The sequence below is a fragment of the Embiotoca jacksoni genome, unplaced genomic scaffold, assembly GCF_022577435.1.
Source record: "Embiotoca jacksoni isolate LCO1_2020_lvr unplaced genomic scaffold, fEmbJac1.0.p SCAF_8, whole genome shotgun sequence".
Classification (NCBI taxonomy): Eukaryota; Metazoa; Chordata; class Actinopteri; family Embiotocidae; genus Embiotoca; species Embiotoca jacksoni.
In genome coordinates this window covers 5,396,473-5,411,025 of record NW_027185436.1, presented here as the reverse complement: position 1 = coordinate 5,411,025, position 14,553 = coordinate 5,396,473, and the positions used below count along the sequence as shown (strand labels likewise).

The following is a 14,553-nucleotide window of genomic DNA, read 5'->3' as shown; positions in this document are numbered from 1 at the left end:
CTGACTCAGGAGCTCATTGTCTCACCGACAGATCTGAGCAGGGTTGAGACTCATGCTGAAGTCACCCCACAGCCGAGAAAAAAAAGATTCAGTTCAGTTCATGGAGAGAATTTAATTATTGTCTGATGCAGACATTGGTGAATTCCTTTTTTGTTTGTTTATTCAATTCATCTGCCATCACCTAGAGAGATGCTTAAAATGAGTATTTTTAAGTTCTGGAGATAAATATATGTATTCAAATGACTTTGATTTTCTGTTTAACTATAATTTAATAACAACAATGGATTACTTTGGACACCTTCTTAATTTCAGTTCAAATATGCTCATGGATCAGTTAACTGTTGTGTTTTATTGGCATTGGCTTCACTTCCTCTTTGTTCAAGGACCCTCTGACAACACTGCTGAACATGTACAGCATTGTGTAGTAATCCTAATGAATAATAACTGTGTCTTTAAAATTTTTTTTGTTTTGTTGTATCTGACCTTACTGAAACTCACATCCCTTTGACAGGGACAGGGATGCTTTCTATTTCAGAGTGCTATTCAGGATCAAATATTTTTCATCTTGCTTTTCCAAAATATCAAGATTGGCTGTGTTGCACCCGCACAGTGACTTTCTTGGTAAAAGTTAATATCCAAATACACCTTTTTGTGATTTAACAGCAGTGGTGTTGTCATCAGATGTAGAGCATATAAATATCCCTTGTAATTCACCATGCTAGTTCAAGCTAAGGTCTCAGATCATCATCTGTACCAGACTTCTGTTGAAAAAATAATGTCTTAAGCAGTTCTCAAAAACCTGTCAAAAGGTAAGTATCAAGGTGTCATAACAATATTTAAGCTGCTAAATTGATTCCAATTCATTAGCAGATAGAAATCTTAGTGTATGAGTTTACAGGCTGTACGGGACCAGATCAGGTCATATCCTCCATCTCCCCCCAGCTCGCGGCCCCGGTCCCCGGAGAAGAGGCTGCAGCCCCCGGCGGCAGCTGCAGCCTCGCTGCTCCTCACTCGTCCCTGTGTGCGGTGGCCCGGACGCCGAAGTGACGAGCCGTGTGGTGCAGTCTACGTGTGCACCGTCCGCCGGACTGGCAGGGCCGGCGGTCCAATGAAATAACTCGACATATTGAGGTTGTCAAATCAAAGCCAAAGAGGAGGCGCTGTCCCGTCGTCGTCTGAATGACGTCATGCACAAACAGCTGGTCGTTGGCAAATATCAAAAAAAAAAAAAAAAAGAAAAATGTAGACCAGCACAGCGACTGAGAACTGCACCCGGGCTGTAGCCCCACCACTCAATATTTGGCTTTTAACGATGTGGCAGCTGCAGCGTCTGGGCTCAGGATGTAGCCCTCCGCGGCTCCTCTTGCTTGTTTACACCTCTCTCTGCGCTCTTGGAGGTGAGTGCTTTCCGTTCAGCGGCTGCTGCTTTGATTCACGGGGAGCTGTTCCTTTTGTTGGGGGTGCTGAAATCCTCCCAGCAGCAGCAGCAGCAGCGGCGGCAGCATCGCATCCCGTTTCTGCTCTTGAATTCAGTCTCCTGAACATCCACAGCTGCTGCTTTTAGTCTCGGCCACTAACAAAACGCTTTTCATGAACATGGACTTGCTTCAGTTACGTGACGCATGGGAAAGGTTGCTGCTAATAATGGCACGTAACACACTTACAGATGCTTCTATAGGTTGTAAGCTGCGATATTGAGGGCGGAATGTGGCCACAAAAACACACCAGGCTGGACGCTTCCTGCCTTTGGGGTTTTTTAAAAAAAAAATTTTTATATTTCTTTATTGGTGTTTTGCTTGGTTGAAGCTGGCATAGACAAGTTGAGACGAGCTGGCGTAGTACAAATGTGATAATAGGACAATGTTTAATTTAAACTTTGTAATTTCCTCATTTTAATTCAGCCTAATTGAATATTGAATTGAAAATGAAGAAATTGAATTGGAAAATGTGTCTATTTTGAAGTTAAACCTTTAGAAATCCTTCTTACGAAAATGTGAACGAAAAGTACAACAGTCGATTATTCTTTCTCTCTACATAAATCTTCTGCAGACAGAGTGTTTTCCTTGTGTTTTGGATGTGCATCCGCCCAGATGTCTTTGCTGCTTCTAGACAGAGCCGTGAAACAAAAAGCTCAGAGCTCAGTTGTGGGACAACAATGAATCCATACCTGCAGCACATACTGTACTGGCTGTGAGGACCTTAAAGGTCTCCCTGAGGATGTTGCAGACTTGTTGCTGTTTTGCTCCATCAGTTTTGGTAAATCTTTTGACTTGGCTAAAGACAGAAAGCTCAATTGACCACTTTACCCCTTTCCCCAAGTGTTTTTTTGGGGATTTACTTGACAATGTATCTCAGTATTGTGTCTTATTTAGAAGAAAATATAAAATTGAATGCTGACCACATGAAATAATAGATGTTTATGTAGATTATCCACTTGATGGACACGTGGATAGTTAATGTTCAGATTTGTATGATTTGTGAATGTTTCACGTGTGACAGTTGTGGTGATGATGTGCTTCAAGGTGGAGGATCCACTTCTCTTTGTGTTACCTTTGAGCTGTTTGTTCCTGCATGTGAGGAGGATGAAGCAGAAGATAACATATTTACAGCCTGTCAGTGGTGGATTCTGTCTTTTTTTAATAGTTGTTGTTCAAGACTCTTTTGCAGCTGTTTTTTCTCTTTAAGATTTTAAAATCTACAAGGCAATTAGAAAATCCCACAAGCTGCTTTTACCTCCGCCGTTCCCCCCCAAAAAAATATAGTTTAAAGACGACCCAGCCGAGTATTCAAGGATAAATCTCGTGTCGAGATGACAAAAAGCAGGATTATGTCTAAATTAAGCCTCTAACAGAGTAAAACAGTGGTAGGGAGGTGCTCATTGAAGAGATTACTGAATTCAGAAGCGCGCTGTAAAAAAGCCTGTAAGCACTCTGCTGCCTTTATCCTCCAACCAAAGGTCTTTATTTAGCTGCCAAACAAACAAGCATATTTAGATGTGTTGGCATGTTTACACCTTCATATTAAGTGTGGTCTGTGTGCAGCTGCTGGATTGTCACTGAGAGTTGTGCTTTGGATACATTTCCTTTGCAGGGAGGCTAAAAATAGATAAGACACAATATTATTCAAATTTTCTTCTACCATGTGTTCAATTTGTCTCAACCTCAGATGTTGATATGGACTTTGTTGTCAGGTGAGAATAGCCACCTGTATTGTACATTACAAAACATGAAGAGCCATACTTGTGACATGAAATTTGGCAAACACAAGGTTGTGATAGTTGCCTATAAAGTCTACTTTATTTGAAAGTATTTACAATCCAATGACATAATCAACGAGTAAATGGTAACTAGAAATACGATTATGTCCTGTAATGTACTGTACGGATTAAATAGCTGTTAAATAGTCATGTTTATTCATTCTAGACTACCAACAATTTTTTTGTTAAGTTTGAGCAGCTCAGATCAGATGTGAGTTCCCCTCACATATTTTGAAGAGTGGCAACGACAAAACAATAAAAACAGGAGGAAAATCTGAAAAATAAACTGAATTTTGTGTCACCAGATTTTCTCATGACACTCTTTGGGATTCCTGCCCCCCCCCCCCCCCCCCCCCCCCGCCCCCAGACTAGTAATTCAAGGATTTAGGGAGTGAGTGGAGGCTTACTGTTATTATAAATTGTGACTGAAGCTGCCTGAAAAATGTGTCAAAACACATTTCTCAATTTAAAGATTTCTTTTGGCACCATCCCAGACTTCTCCTTCCAGATGTTGTCATTTCAAACATCCTTCCAACCGCCGAATAATCAACCAGCCTCGGTGTGTTGTGAACTTTTAGTGGTGTTAGCTGTTATCTGAAAAGAAATCCCATATTTGTTTTCTAATCAGACAAGCAGAATGTTGTACAGTCGGCTAATTGCAGACTCCTGCGGTGTCTGTGCCAACCCCTCACCACCACCACCATCTCCCCATCCCACCCCACCCCTGTGAGTCGTAGCACTTTAAGTCTGTGTCCTTATCCATGACAATGGAATGGCACAGAAGAACCTTTACTTAAAAGGGGCTCATGTATAACGCAGATGGCAGTCCAGAGGAAAAATGGCAGAGTAATATAAAGGCTGTGAGCTTTTGTATGGGATTTAGGCTTGAGCTCTTGACAGTTAGATTGCTTCATTCTTCTCAGTCTCTGCTTCCTTATTCTGTGTCTTTAGTATTCAAGGTTGCCTCCATAGGTGAGAGGCAGCCTGAGCTCTGAGGACTGGTAATAGTGCGGGGGGGGAGCAGAGAAGAGGCATTTTTCTCTTTCGACACAAACATCAGAAAACACCTTCTACTTCACGCCGTGTCAGTGTGGAGGGTCACTCTGTCTTCTTTGCTGTGTGTCGTCGTGAAGGCAAAAAGCAGAAACTGCAGCTGCAAAGGGCAGCGTGAGTTCAGTGGGCTGGTTTACCGACTTTATACAATTCTTAAATTAAATCTGCTGTTTTTCGTCGTATCCTCAAAGTAGTGCTGTGTAATTGTGATATTTTTCTACAAAATTGCAGGTGAGATAAATTACCCCATAATAAGCAGACACTGTGAAAGATGCAGCTACAGGTATTCAGGGATCACAAGTAGAGATGGGTTGGCACGCACAAACAGAAAGGAAACGTGCTACAAATGGAAAGCATTCTCTTCCAGTGAAACATCAAGGTGCTGCCCTGTTTCTTATCTACTTTGTGTTTATGATAACACTTCTCCAAGAGATGCTTCATGTCCTACTATAGCAATTAAGTGACTCACACACAATTTCCCCCAGACGTTGCCCACCCGCTGGGCGTGCGAGATGCCAGCCCAGCTCGGTAGGTAATGTGGCAGATTACACCTTCCACTTTTTCTGCTGCTTTTATATGCAAAGGCTTTGGTGGATGTAATCCAAGGATTTGACATTATGCAGGACGCGTGTGAGCCTGCATACATACATCTCCCTCAGCTGCTTTAAAAGGAGTTAAAGTCTGTGATCACATATTTAGATGATCTGGCTCTCTACAAGCAGTTTGCTGGGTTCAAGGAGGAGCTCGTTATTATGGTCTTAAGACAGAGAGACACCTCATGCCTCTGTTCTGTTTACAAGAGTGATGGCAGGTCGCTGACCAATCGGAAAATGTTCCCGGAATTTAGACCACGTGCCACGTGCATTCACGTGGACAGCGCGGGAATATCTCACCAGACACCAGATTTAAAACCTTTTAAACTGAAAAATAAGAAGGGTTTCATCGATGTTCTGTGATTTCTTTTGGCAGAATGTAAAGGACAGACATACATGTAAAGGTTTTCGCCACAGAGTTAAAGGAGCGGTGTGGAGTATTTACTGGTCTCTAGTGATTATTGTAGATTACAACAAGCTCAATTCTCCTCACCTCACCTTTCCTCTTCAGAGTGTGTAAGAGGATCTACAGTGGCCACAAAACACGAAAGAAAGAAAGAAATGCAAAAATGCCCTCTCTGGAGTAAGTGTTTGATTTGTCCCTTCTGGGTTCTGGGAAAAATGTCAGTACATTCAACAGGTAGGCTCATCCTAAAATAACAAAAACAAGATTCTAAGTTTCAGGTGGTTATACACTCATGAAAACATAATTATGACTTTTAAATTCCATTTCTGTAGTTAAATCCTGCTCACTGAACCGCATTTCTTCATTTGAGCACAACATGCTAAACTAAATGGTAAATATTACAGCTGCGTGTAGCATTGCCACTGAAAACATGTTTAGCATGCAAGGAATAATGTAAACATGGTAAACATTTTATCATCGTCCATGTCAGACCATGTCAGCTTGTTGAAGGTAGCATTCAGCTCAAAGCAGTGCTGCCAAATTTCAGCACTTCTTCACTTTGTTGATCAAATGCAGGAAACAGCCGACCATTACTGGATTTCTGGCTCTGATGTCGATACCGACATTAGGGAGGAAAAAAACTTCACGTATCAATATATCGGCTGATATTCTTAAATTCTTACACAAGTAAGATATGTAACGAGTGTTGTCACAAGTGTTTGATGATTATATTTGAGTGATCTTGATTAATGAGTATATGTGTAAATGTATATATATATATATATATATATATATATATGTATACATATGACAAAGATATGTAATGGAGGCATTAACTTTCCAGTTTACTGTCAGTGCACTGAAACTGTAAATTTCACCAGGAATTTAACAATACTCATCTTCATAAATAACAATAAAAAACACAAAACAACTTTGATTAATCCTAAGCATCTTTTTTGCATTATGTTATTTAAAAAAAAAAAGTTGTCAGACCAACATATTATGTGGATATCGATGTATCTATGATAGGCCAATATCAGCCAATACAACTGTCCTTTTGATATATTGTTCTTGTGAGAAAGACTTGTATTCTCTAAATGAGGACATTTTGTGCATATTCACGCTCAAAAATATTCAGGGACGCTCTTCTGCTTCTGTTCCCTACAGATTGCCTTTTTGTGACTGAATACTTCACCCGCACGCCTCGTAAGCTGAATGCTTTCAACTCCTTCGCCAGTGTGGAACTGTTCCACTTCAATGTGCCTGACGACACCATGATGGCCGTATGGAACCTCATCACCTTCAAGGAGCAAGGGGGCACGTTTGGAGACAGCTGCCCCAACCGCAACGTGACTGTGTGAGTTTGTCATAACAGTCCTCTCTGCCTCTTATGTTGCTAAAAGCCTTTATTTTGTTGGTCTTGTGCGGAAGTCTCCTCCATCTGTAGGATGAATAAATAATAATACGCCTTTTATATACTTTACATGTGTGAAAATACCAGCCTGCTAAACCTGAGCAGGGCCAACTACTACAAGAAGCCTCGACGCATGGAGGAACTGCTATTAAAGCATTAGCTGCATTTAGTGTTTAATATCACAAGTCTATTTTTATCAGATTGGTGAGCAGTGTTTGCCATATATCTCAGATGTCTCCTCTGTGTCCCTGTGATTCACATGATGGACATGCTTGTTGCACTCAAATATGTAGAGCTGATTATTAATTTTCTGAATTTGAATTATTCATTTTCTAGATAGGAGATGCCATCTGCGCTCACGCTGTCAGCTGTTCCTATATGGTTGAATTTTATAGTTGGCAGATGTCCGTGTTGTTTTGGAAAAATATTGGGCCTGACGGGGATGGAATTGTGGCTTTGTGATTAATAGGTACTTCAGGTCCGGGGCTCCTCCTGTTATCAACCCCCTGTACACTCGCTTCCCTCGGGACACAGACGTCCCCGGGTCCTTTGCTGTGACTCTGACCTGGACTCTTCCAAACCGTACCACAGGAGCGTTCAACGTCACCAGCCCGCTCCCTGGAGACTGGTTCCTCGCCGCACATTTACCCAAGGATGAAGGGAAGATATCAGTCAAGGTCAGCCTGAACATTTATCTCAAATAAACAACAGAATTCCTCGAACTCTACAAACAAATAGTGAAAATACATCAGACTTATTATTGGACCACCACACCTTCTTTACAGTTGTGCCGTTAGTGCTGCCAATGAAAAGCTTCAGCTGCTGTTGTGTTATACATCACTCACCTGACAGGTAAAATTGAAGCTTATTTATAGGAACGTGTCGTGTAACATAACTTTAATGAGATCTACATCCAAATTATTCCTTTCAGCTCCCCGTCATGATCGAGAAAAATCTAATAAAAAACGAGTGATTGGGATTAGTATTCCAGCTCGTGCTGCAGAGCCTAAAGAGGCAGAACAGTGTCACAGAGTTTTCCTTCATCTCATCATGTTCTCCTATTTGGCTGCATAAACACCTGCTGATTTCCATTTCAGGCAATTTGTTTGTCACTGGCATGGTGTTCAGTTGTGCCTCCTTTTGTGGTTTCCACTGGCTGGCAAAAGTGCACCTGGAGTACACAACAATCAAAAATATCATCAAAAGTTGCCATCGACATCAAATGTACAAAAGAATTGGTTTGCTTTGGGGGGCAGTGGGAATAGAAGCCACCGTGGATAAAACGTGACCAGCTCCCAATGACACACTGTATAGATGGAAACAAGCAAAAAGATGCTTTCTGAAGCAATTTTTGAGCAACTAAAGTGCTTTGAGTTCAGAAAAGAAACATGAATGGAGGCAGAACAGGGGGATGCACACTGCATTCATGACAGTCCCTGTTAAATACTGAACTTTGCACGCAGAACGTAAAGACAGCAACCAAAAACAAAGATTTTGTGTTTTCTTGATTTGCTGAAATGTCCCGTTTTGCAATCAGGATATGCTGTGTAATGTTATGGGGATTCATGACACTCTGTCTGTGAGCATGTCCTTCAGGTGAAATCCTCTGGGAACTATTTGACTTGGATAGCTTCTAATAACTAATTGTTAAATTTATTTATTTATTTATTTTTTTTTTCAGTATTAACTCCTTTTTTGAACATTGCAGATGCTTCTTCCATCTGTTGCATACTAAGATCAGGTGCATCATATCCTCATATGACATCATTACTCATCGCACTGAGCCCAATACAAATGAGGAAATTAACGGGAAATTGATAAACGATATTAAATAGATATATTAAATATATTATAGTGCAGAAAGTTTTGGCCACAAGTGTGGGGCAACTAGTTTATCTAGTGTGTATCTCTGTAACATGGATGCTAGTTAGTTAGAAGGTGAAGTAACTCGGTAATAAAAGCGATGGTTGTATAAGTGAAAAAGCCTTGAGCGTTAACTACGACTCGGAAAATATGGTCCTACTTTCAGTCACTTTTCCCTCACTTATCCATTATTTAAAAAACATATTTCTGTTTTATGATTGTGATTAAAGTCCGGGTTTGACAAACTGTTTTGTCAATATACATTTTAGCTTTGTTAAATGTTGGCTATGGGCCAGTCACTCCTGTTCGCTGATTGTTTTACACTGCAAATATATCATGTAAAAACAATCTGAAAAAGATGTGATTGAATATAGTTTATTTATATTCCATAGAATATATGTTTGTTTGTTTTACGTAGAGACTAAAAATCATGAATCCATTGTTGTGTATGAAGTTAACACCACAACAATACAACATAAGTAAGACTCAACAATAATGATGGAGCTCAGTAAATCTGAAGCTCCCAAAGGTTGCATTTATTTCAGCATTGTTGCGATGGATTGCATTGCATTGTTCAGGTACACCTAATAAGCCGAAACGTCCTCTATATCCTGGAGTTGACCCTAAAATTGCATCGTCTCAGCGGGCAAGTCTGATTGAAGGAGCTAAAATAATGCAATTAGTCAGAGTATCATCGGGGAGTTTCAGTTCTTTATGGCTTTAATGGAGTTTGAGAGGCTGTAACATCTTGCCAAGACGTAAACTCTGGAGAAAATAAGTGATACATCCTTTTTAGTACAAGATGGTCAAATTTAAAGCTATTGAACACCATCAAAAGCTGTTACGGTGTAAAAGCACTGGCCTTCAAAAACCCATACTGGTGGTCTTAATTAAAACACGACTTGCTCTACAAGACGCATGTGCAGGTCCAACTGACAGGCTGTAATAAATCAAAGGGTCACCCCGGCAGCTCCCAGACTAATGACATGCCACAGTAATTGTGGCCGGAGCAGGAGGGGTTGGTGATCAGTTGACAGGAATGGAGGACCTAATTTGGCATTCACACCTGTCCGTTTGAATCAGGTGCACAAAGGGCTTCTGCTTCTTTTACTATTTTTTTTTTTTTTTTTTTTTTCTTACAGCAGGTCATGTGGAGAAACAAACGCACGCTCGCCTGGCTCGAAGTCATTCTGTCTGTACGGCTCATCTCACAGAGTAATGCACATCAAGCACTAGTGGTCCAGAACAACACGAGTGAAATAGTGGGTGCATGTTACGCTGTGTGGCAGGGAGGAGGAGGACAGAGTGATATTAATCCAGGAGGCTGACAGGCTTAATGCACACAGTCCATTAGGAATTTTCATCCAGTCTCAATGATATCTAATCTCCTCCTCACCAGCTTTTAAGAAATATCTGTGAGTTACAGAGCAAACTTCCATGCAAACTCCTGCTGTGTTTTTATTGTAGGGTCTGTCTGAGGAATGCCAGTATCTGTTCCAGCCTCAGCTCATCGTTCAGAGGCTGATTGGGATTTCAGTGCTTTACCCTGGTTACTTCATCGACCAGATGATCCCAATCCATAACAGATCTGCACTTTATAAGTAAGTCTTCTATCTGAGCTCCATAAAAGCAAAAAAAAAATCAGGATGGATAGATTTGGGAATTACACAACAATTGAAAAAAAAAAGACCTTCATTTTTCAGTCTGCCTCCCCAGTCTAAGTCCTCATCTGCCTCTTAAATTATGATTTTCCTGGAGTCTTTTCTCGAGGCTTATCTTGCATTTTAATTTTAAAAGGATGCAATTTCGGTGGGTGCTTATGGTTTGCACACCTTTATCAACTTCCCCTTCCCCTGGTTTAAGTCTTATGAGTGGAACAATATCATTTTTTTCAAGGTTTATGTTCATTTTCTCCTCATCTTCTCTGGTTTCCTAAAGGAAGGAGAGCCAGTATTACACTGTATACAAAAAATGATGTGCAAGTGTTAATTATTTAGATGTAAAATCTATTATATATACATTTAAAGTTGTTGCATTTGTGTTTATAGTCTTTGTTGTGTGTTTATATGAAAATATATAGCCGGTACTGTTATTACAGGACAGGCCAAATGTCCAAAAGACCATTAATCAAAATAAAAGTGACATTACATTTGTTATAAAGTTACTGCAAAGGCCCGAGTCTACCTGCTTAGAGACGGGAACACATTACCATAAAAGTAATTTATAAAGCCTGATGTTCTCTTCTAGGAATAATTGTTTTATTTCCCCCCCCCCCTTTTTTTAGTCTAATAAACCTTGATAAACATAAATGTGTGTTATCATAACCGTGTTCTACACTTTGCTGTATGGTATCGTGCCTAAAAGATTTGTCTGTGTGTGCCTGCGCAGAGTGTTCATCCCCAATTATATATCAAAGGTGAGGGTTCAGCTGGTAAACTGCAGCACCAGGAACAAGAGCAGCGACAGTTGTCCTGTGGTGCTGAAGATAAGAGCGCGGGCGCCGCCGGTGCATAACTCAAGTGCCCTCGACTGCAGGGAGTGGAACCCTTGTGAATTAGTCACCCTCGTACCTGCATGGGAGCAGTGGCACTACATCCTGGTGGAGAGATATCTAAGTAACTCCGACGTGTACTTCCGCATCGGCGTGCAGGTCACAGGTGAGTGTGTTTCACGGGCAAAATAGGATTGATGAGCCTTCAGGTTTTTTTTTTTTTTTTATTCTTATGAATTTTATTTCTGGCTTGTTGTGAATTTCAGTTGTTTCAGAGATGGGTCTCAAGACTAAGTTTATACCAAGTCAATTTTAATAATAAAGCAACAATGGTTACATTCTTTGTTTCTATCGGTATTACAATTTAAAAACACATTCAACAAACACATGATTTGCAATTAATGGTATTCCCAGGGTGGCAGAGGACATCAAATGTAACAGTAGCACAGGTAAAGAGACGTCAGGAAAGTGACTCGGCTCTATATTTTTATAATCTTGAACATGTCAGTTTCGTTCTATTTGACAGCAGCTGTGTTTTTGAGCTTCACTTCCCACAGAACCAAACAGTGTCACCTGTGTGACGTCAGTGTGTTTGCATTTGATGAGTGAGTTGAAGAGCAAGATTGTTGCATTAGTGCTGCCTTCCTTCTCTTATAGAACATCCTTTCTGAATGATGGAAAATGCCTCCCTAACTGCGTTGCTTTTGATTTTTCTCTGGAATATCTCCAGACACTCAGCTCATTCAGTCCATCAGACTGCAAATGCAGCAGCTTTCATCACTGAGCCAGTGGCTCAAACACAATTGTTTTACTTCATTCAGGAATAGATAGCGACTTACCAGACCTTTGCTTAACTGAGATTACTTTAACATGAGCTAACACTATCTACTGCTTCCTACTGGTCACCCCAGACCAAGGAAGTCTAAAGCGAAACCAGTGAGTGAGTCACATTAAGAAAGGGTGTGCTATATTTCCAACGACATGATGTTTTTATTTTTACCACAATGAATGTGTTTTACCTTCTTCTTAACAGTTGCAATATCTGGCTTTAACTGTCATTTATATCATGAAAGGACAGTATTTCACCATAAAATCTTACTTTAATTGGTATATCAGTATTTCATCACCAATCTATTGTACTTAAGTGGAGGAGAGCTGCAATCGCTGCAACATGTCATTTATTGTGTAATACGGAACTAAGAACTGACAAACAAATAGGCCTCCTCATCTGTTTACTTTGTCCCTGAAAGTCTTTGAAAAATAGGAATAACAGTAACACATTTATATGCACGTCACATCAAAGTTGTTACTCTGTTCATTACTTCAATTTACAACTGACGTCTACAATGAAGAATCACAGGTTGTACATTTATGTTTTCATCATTTTGCCAGACTGGTGAAAATAACTGATAATGTTTTATTAGCATAGCTTATTTACACACTGTTTTGAGAGTATTAAACCACATGATTGAATGATTTATTAGAGGTGATGTATTGGATTTTCAAATAAGTAAGTGATACGTGTTAATCGCCACATTGTGAGTTGTTCGCTTCCAGCGTTCTTCATTGTGTTTCTTCCTGTTGCTTTGGATGTGTAATTTAAGAGGATGCTGGAATCGTTTCTATAAATCTTAGAACTCATAAATTTGACCGGACATAAGCTCAAAGTAGATCTCTGCAACGTGTCATATCCTGTATCCAAAGTGTAAAGGATTGTGGCTCATGAAAAAAATATATATTTTTAGGTGTTAACCTCATATCAAAGCACAAATCTCCAAATGTCTTTTAAAGTGTTGAGATGCTTCGAAAAGACGTAGCTGGCTTTGCGGACGTGTGTTTTGGTGGAGAAAGGGAGGCCAGACACAGTCGGACCATTAAGCGGCTTGTTCAGGAGAAGACTGGAGCCCAAACGGAGGTGATTCATACGGGATCGCTAAGAGGCCAGTGATACCGTGCTTAAGTGCTACATGCTGTTTTCGGGCTGTGGAGAGCCCAGATATTCTTTATGCTCACTCCGCAGGGACGGTTCACAAATCTGTGGGAAGTCCACTCCCATGTAGCGATGCCCTCCCTCTGTTCCACACTGTACCGTGCACTTTGTCACCATGGCAACACAGACACTAATTATTCACACTCTGTCTCTCTCCTCCTGCCTGCCAGGCACATCTTACTTGACCTTTTGTGGATTTAAATTGAAGAACACCTCATGTTCAAGTAAAGGACTTTCTGGAGTCCTCACCTTCTCGCGCTTTCATGCTGCTATGAGTTAGTGTAGATATGAGCGTTCTCAGAAATATCTGGTTTTATTTGAATTCAGTCCTATTCGCAGATATGACGGCGAGACTTGTGTAGTAAAACTAGGTTGCACTTTATTATTTATTATTATTGTTTATATAGCAGGTGTCTTGTCTTCAATAGATGATTGGACGCTGACGAGACTTCATGTGTTATGCTGTATATGAGAGCAAAAAGAAGCCAATACTTTGGATTATGAATGTCTGTTTCATAACAGTGTGTTTACAAAGCCCTTCCCCCCCAAGACACCCACTGATATGCTTTCATATACATGCACTATATTTAGGTCTTTACTGATTTCACATGGATTTCACTTACCAAAGTTTTGTCTCAAGCTTGCGGTATTTCAGTATTTTTAGGAGTGCTTCAGCTGTCTGAACGCACATCAGGATACTTCAAACCCGTTCAGAGACAACGCTATGCAAACGAGGCTGAGCTGCAAAAGCCTTTGAAATCCTTTCCCTTTTGGGGATTGGCTCTATTTGATGCTACTTTGCCAGTTGCCATCAATGACCAATTTGCAGCGAGTTGCTTGGTGTTGACTGAAATCACACCCTTTTGTAATTATAGTGATTCGTTGTCTCATTAAAAAGCAGTGTAAGGCGATAAAGCTGACTGGTGTATTTTTAAACCTGTAACAAATCAAACGGTCCTCTTTTGAACAGATTGCTCCAAGCCCAGTTTGTCGAAGGACCAGGCGCAGCCCAGCTCCTCCATGAACATGCCTCAGTCCTTTGGGACGGCGATGGGTTTCTCCCCGTCTGACTCGCTGCTGATGGCAGCCCTGCCCAGCCTGTCCCAGAACGCCAGTCACCTGCACACCTCAGAGGACAGCATCATCTACCTGGCCCCCACTGCAGACACCAACAAGTGCTGGCCCATCCGCCCGACCCTGCGCAACGAGCTGGACACCTTCTCCGTGCACTTCTACGTCTTCTTTGGTCCAAATATATCGATTCCTCCGGACAGGGCCGCCGTGTTCGCCATCAACCTCATGCCTGTCTTAGACAGTGGAGGAGTCCTCAACATGGAGCTCAAACTCAACATGGTGAGTCCCACAGATGAGAAGATTGCCCAACCCTTGAGTTCAGGGACTGAGCAATTGTTTCTTTGATATTTTGACAGTTTTGAGGCATTGCTAATCCATGCAATTACTATTATGCTCCCTGAGAACTTGTAGAA

General features: G+C 40.9%; 1 protein-coding gene across 1 annotated transcript in view; it reads left to right on the top strand.

The window, feature by feature from the left end:
• Window positions 1–1,109: 1,109 nt before the first annotated feature.
• tmem8b (transmembrane protein 8B) overlaps window positions 1,110–14,553 on the top strand; it is a 36,710-nt gene continuing 23,266 nt past the window's right edge. Inside the window, exons 1-6 of the mRNA XM_069178368.1 lie at window positions 1,110–1,397; window positions 6,476–6,665; window positions 7,192–7,399; window positions 10,053–10,186; window positions 10,974–11,242; window positions 14,037–14,419. Of these exons, the coding sequence (XP_069034469.1) occupies window positions 1,313–1,397; window positions 6,476–6,665; window positions 7,192–7,399; window positions 10,053–10,186; window positions 10,974–11,242; window positions 14,037–14,419 (1,269 nt within the window). The 5' untranslated portion in view covers window positions 1,110–1,312. The remainder of the gene's footprint in view (window positions 1,398–6,475; window positions 6,666–7,191; window positions 7,400–10,052; window positions 10,187–10,973; window positions 11,243–14,036; window positions 14,420–14,553) is intronic.